Genomic DNA, 4,680 nt, shown 5'->3' on the forward strand with positions numbered 1-4,680 from the left:
GATCTTTTTAACAGACTTCATGGTTAGCTGTGCCACCTCTATGTATACAGGCAGAAGCCTCCCCGCCCGCCGGGAGCGGGGGCAGGCCCCGGGATTTACGCGCGGGGCCGCTGTGATACAGCGGGCTGGGGCCGCGGTTGGCACGGCAGAGGCCCCCCCCCCGCCGGTCCCTGCCAGCCCGCACTGGCGCATGCGCCGCGGCGGCGAGAGGCGGGGCCGCGGCCCTGAGCGGAGTCGAAGGCGGAAGCGGGAGCCGCGGGAGGGGGCCTGTCGCCATGGCGACCGCGGCGGAGGGGCTGCCCGAGACCAGCGCGCAGCCCGCCAAGCGTAAGGGGCCGGGGCCGCGGCCCGGCTCGGGTTGGCGTTCGCGGCCGGCTCTTGGCCGCGCGGCAGCGGCCAGGTCCCGCCAGGCCGCGGCCTGCTCCCGGCGCGGCGCAGGGAGGAGCCGCCCGGCGGGGCAGCAGCAGCAACCGCCGCCCCGCGGCGGGAAGGGCTCCGGCGGTGAGGTGGGGGCCAGCTGCGGGGCGAGCCCGGGGCTTCGCGTCTGTTGTCCGGCCGCTCGCCCGAAGCCTGGCGGCTGCATCCTGCCGGGGCCTTACCCCCGTGTGCCTGTCACCCCAACACCGCCGCTTCGGCTGGCGGGAGCCGCGTGCTTCTGGGCAGCCTTTGTGTTCGAACCGGCAAAAGCTGCCGACGAAGGAAAGAGCAGCCTGTCCGGTTGAGGAAGAGGTGGTGAACTGCTCCTGCGAAGAGCAGAACAAGGGCGGGTTGTGGTAGAAATAGGTTTGGAGAAGAAAAGCGGTGATTATCGCTTTCCACAGGTGGGGATCTGTTGCAGCCCCTCATGGAGCGTGCTGCGAGGGGCTGTTCTAGTCTGAATCAGTGACTGCAAATAAACATCGGCAGCACTGTGCACAAAGTCTCTCAGAAGTTCTCCCGGAATTCCTTTCCTGTCGTCTTAGCACAGGAGGGGGCCGATATTTGCAAATGCAATCAGGCCAGATGCCTCTCCCTTAAATGCTCCCAGAAGTATTATTTTGAAATAGTCTTAATGTTACTTCAAGGCAACTGCATAGGTTTGTTACGCCTTAATGTAAAATAGATAACTTGTATGGAAAAGTACGTGTAGTCAATTTGAAGGTAAAAAAAAAAAAAGGGACCATTTAATCTTTATGGTGTGTTTCTGTACCTGCTGACTTTCCCCTCACCTTGTGATGTCTGTACCCCGATTAGAGGATCCCGGTGTTGAAACAGCAGAGGAAGCTAAGGAACCAGCAGAGGCAGATATCAATGAACTCTGTAAAGACATGTTCAACAAAATGGCCACTTATTTAACAGGTGAACTGACAGGTAAGGCACTGCAGCACTGACCTGCAAGTAAGTTTTTGTTTTGTTTCATTTTATTTTAAAGAAATCTGTAATGTAGTTTGTCTAAACTGTACTTATTTAGAGCATATCTAGCAAGACTGGCAGTTCAAGTCTAATGTGTTGCTATACTACTAACAATGCTGAGATTAGTCATATTAATGAAGTCCCAGAACAGCACTTTTTTCAAAAGAATTCAGTATGACATCACAACTTAAAAAAAAATTCTTTTTAATCTTGCAGAACCTTGTACATGAAAAAACAAACAAAAGGGGTTTAGGTTAAGAAGGTCTAGAAGAGAAGCACAACTGAGAGTGGAACATGTGCAGCTATTTTGTTTCTGAGTGAGAGCAAGGAGGTACACATGTTTTCCAACATTCATGCTTCAGAATAAACTGTTGTGCAACATTAACTGGAGCAAACTAAACTGCTCAACAAGTTAGTGGATTCCATAGGCTCTAATTTTGAAAGCACTTCACAGCACTACTGTTTTGATGGACTTGAAGGGTAGATGGTACAGATTACCAGTCCGGATTTGTGCTATCAGTTTTGTAAACCTAAGTGTTTAACGGAAAAAATAAAAGTAGATATGTGAGGAATTAGTAAATTTTTCTCTGAAAAAAAAATTACAACTCATCAGTCCAGTTGATTTTTACAGTTCACAAAATGTCATCTCTCTTTTTGTAGAACATTATACTAACACCTGTATTACCATTTAAACTATTCTTTTTTACATTTGGCTACTGGTTTGAAATCTCTTGTCTGCACCCAATTCACACTACATCAACTTTAATATAAAATCTATTCTTTTTAAGCCACCAGTGAAGACTACAAACTCTTGGAAAACATGAATAAGCTGACTAGCTTGAAGTACCTAGAAATGAAAGATATTGCTATAAACATCAGTAGAAATCTGAAGGATTTAAATCAAAAATGTAAGTAAGCCAAATAAGGTCGGGGTATAATGAATAGTACACTTGTTTGGGAAATGAAGCATCTGAGAGGCAGGTAGTTCACACTCCATTAGGTGCTGAAGGAAGGAAAACTCGCTGAAATAGACATGCTCATCTGCAATGCCAATCTTGTATGTTTCGTTGCAGCTATAGACTATGTAGACTAGCATATGAGAAAACACATCTGAATTTATGTCCTGATTTACCCCAAGTTTTGGATCTGATGGGAAATAACACTTCTGATTCACATTGTATTGTTACTTGTGTTGACTCTAGCCAGTACTCTTAAACATTTCATACTTTCCTGGAACGTGGCTGACAGTATCACCACTTGATTTTGGGGCAGGGGAAGGAACGAGCTTTTTTTTGTTCTATCTGAAGAACATAATGAGAAATTTTTGTGTTTCAAGCATGACATTTTTCTTGGAAGTGAGCTACTGAGAACTAACAGATGTGATTTTTCTTCTTTTTTAAGATGCTGCTCTTCAGCCATATCTGGATCAAATAAACCTAATTGAGGAACAGGTTGCAGCTCTGGAGCAGGCAGCTTATAAATTGGATGCGTATTCCAAAAAACTTGGTAACCGTTGTCCTCTACTGTTACTACCTAGCAGTGTAGTCCCTTGCAAGGGGATTTAAAAAGACAAAAGTAAACTCCTCCTCTATTTAACAAGTCTGAGCTGCAGAGTTGTCCATTCTTCTTTTGAGCAACGAACACTGTATGTGAAATGTTGGGAAAAGATTAATGTATCAAGTTATATGGAGGTGGACTTGTACAGATATTACTGAACTACAGCTTATTAGTGAGGCTTGATTTCTCTTTTACAATATATGCTGACCCAAATTTTGAAGACAGATGTTTAATCCTGTAAATAGAGGGATTAATAAAGTTCCACCAGGCACCCAGGTCCACTTGGCTTAAATTAATATTTGTTATCTGACTTAAGCACCTGGTTCCTAAAAAAAATGTATTGTACAGTTATATTTGCCTAAATGTGTTAGTAAAAAAAGACCTTGAGTGATAAATTAACTTGAATTTTAAGATGTATAGCAGATTACAGGATTCAAAGCTTTTAGCTGTCCAGACCTAAAATATTGTTATTTTTTCTTCTGCAGAAGCCAAGTACAAAAAACTGGAGAAACGATGAAATTACAACAGTCTTTAAGTTGGAGTTGGGCTATAAGTCAGACTGATTTCTGTTTAAATTGCACAACAGCAGTTCTGTATGTTGACAAGGATTTGGTTACAGCTAATATCAAGACTGGTAACTTTTTCTATCTGTTGAATACAGTAGGCTGTATTCAGGCTTAAGACTGAGTAATATTTTCCTCTTCTTAAGAGGTTCTGTTGCCTCTGTTGTTCTGCAGTGAAAAGTAGAAGACTGTCCCTAACCCATATGTTGATACTGGCTATCTGTGTGTTAGTCTTTTCTCCCACATGAAATATTCTATCTAGGAAGACCCCTCCATAACCTGTAAAGACATTTTCCCGTAGTAGCAGCAGGATCTAAACTTCATTGTTTTTTTATTTTCCTTCATTGAGCTCTGCGTTGAGAAGATACCTGAGTCTTTGGGTTACAAGCACGGTATTGAACACACTTCATTTTGTTATCCACCTTTATCTGTTTAAAATAGAGAGACTAATTGTTGTAAATTTATAATAAAACAACTTACTGCATTTGTCTCTCTGGAATCTGAAGTTCCTGTTGGAAAGATTATGTAAGTTGTCTTCTTATTTTTTTCAAAGGGTCTGTTAATAAAGACAAACTCCTTCTAGCTATTGGAGAGCATAGAAGAGAAAATATTTTAAACTCTCTGTCAAGTATTCCTGCAATTATATTCTTTAACTGTCTGGACCTTAGGTGAAATTGCAAGAAGTATTATTTTATCACATGCTCAGTTAACTTAGCAGATCCTTTGTCTACTTTACTAATGAATTTTCATCCTAATAGTTTTTGAAGAGGTATACCCGGCACAAAAAGCTGCCTTACCAGTTTAACAGTGGTAAATTCCTAATTCAGCAGAGCCCTTCTTACTGAACAGGTACTCCTACTCCAATTTTTTTTTCTTACCTATTGACTCTTGACTTGTTCAAGCTGGCTTTTGAGTGAGTTGCAGTCAAGTATAGTACTATTGCTGATGTAGGAAAGAAGTAGTTCAAACTTCTTACAGGCTGTTTAGCAGAATCTCTACTCAGGTGTCAGTGTGGTAAAAGTCGTAGTGCTGTCTGTCAGTGCACAGCAATTGTAAGTAGTCAAGATGGACACTTTTCCCTAGTGCTATTTAAAAGCAGTGAAAGAGATGACCTTTGAGAGCCTTCACCATCACTTTAAAAATCCTGGGTTTAAAATAAAAAGTACTA

At 42.9% G+C, this 4,680-nt stretch overlaps 1 protein-coding gene across 5 annotated transcripts; it reads left to right on the forward strand.

The window, feature by feature from the left end:
* The first annotated feature begins 208 nt into the window (after nt 1-208).
* Nucleotides 209-4,133, forward strand: BLOC1S2 (biogenesis of lysosomal organelles complex 1 subunit 2). 5 transcript variants are annotated; one of them, XM_086752809.1, is made up of 5 exons: nt 209-327; nt 1,234-1,350; nt 2,181-2,300; nt 2,794-2,907; nt 3,443-3,996. In XM_086752809.1, the coding sequence occupies exons 1-5, from the start codon at nt 276-278 to the stop codon at nt 3,628-3,630; spliced, it is 591 nt and encodes a 196-aa protein (XP_086608935.1). In that variant the 5' UTR covers nt 209-275; the 3' UTR covers nt 3,631-3,996. The 5 variants fall into 5 exon arrangements, with proteins under 5 accessions (XP_086608935.1, XP_086608938.1, XP_086608934.1 ...); XM_086752812.1 differs by having other exon boundaries at nt 2,794-2,898; nt 3,435-3,602; XM_086752808.1 differs by having other exon boundaries at nt 224-357; nt 3,443-4,133.
* The last annotated feature ends 547 nt before the right edge of the window (nt 4,134-4,680 follow it).

This window comes from Chlamydotis macqueenii, chromosome 7 (genome assembly GCF_036417535.1).
Source record: "Chlamydotis macqueenii isolate bChlMac1 chromosome 7, bChlMac1.mat, whole genome shotgun sequence".
In the NCBI taxonomy this organism is placed as follows: domain Eukaryota; kingdom Metazoa; phylum Chordata; class Aves; order Otidiformes; family Otididae; genus Chlamydotis; species Chlamydotis macqueenii.

Excerpts from the sequence above, each read along its gene's own strand:
- BLOC1S2 (XM_086752808.1), top strand. The coding sequence starts at position 276 with ATGGCGACCGCGGCGGAGGGGCTGCCCGAGACCAGCGCGCAGCCCGCC. Across the intron at positions 1,351-2,180 it reads TTTAACAGGTGAACTGACAG|CCACCAGTGAAGACTACAAA; the intron begins GTAAGGCACTGC and ends ATTCTTTTTAAG. Across the intron at positions 2,908-3,442 it reads CAAAAAACTTGGTAACCGTT|TACAAAAAACTGGAGAAACG; the intron begins GTCCTCTACTGT and ends GCAGAAGCCAAG.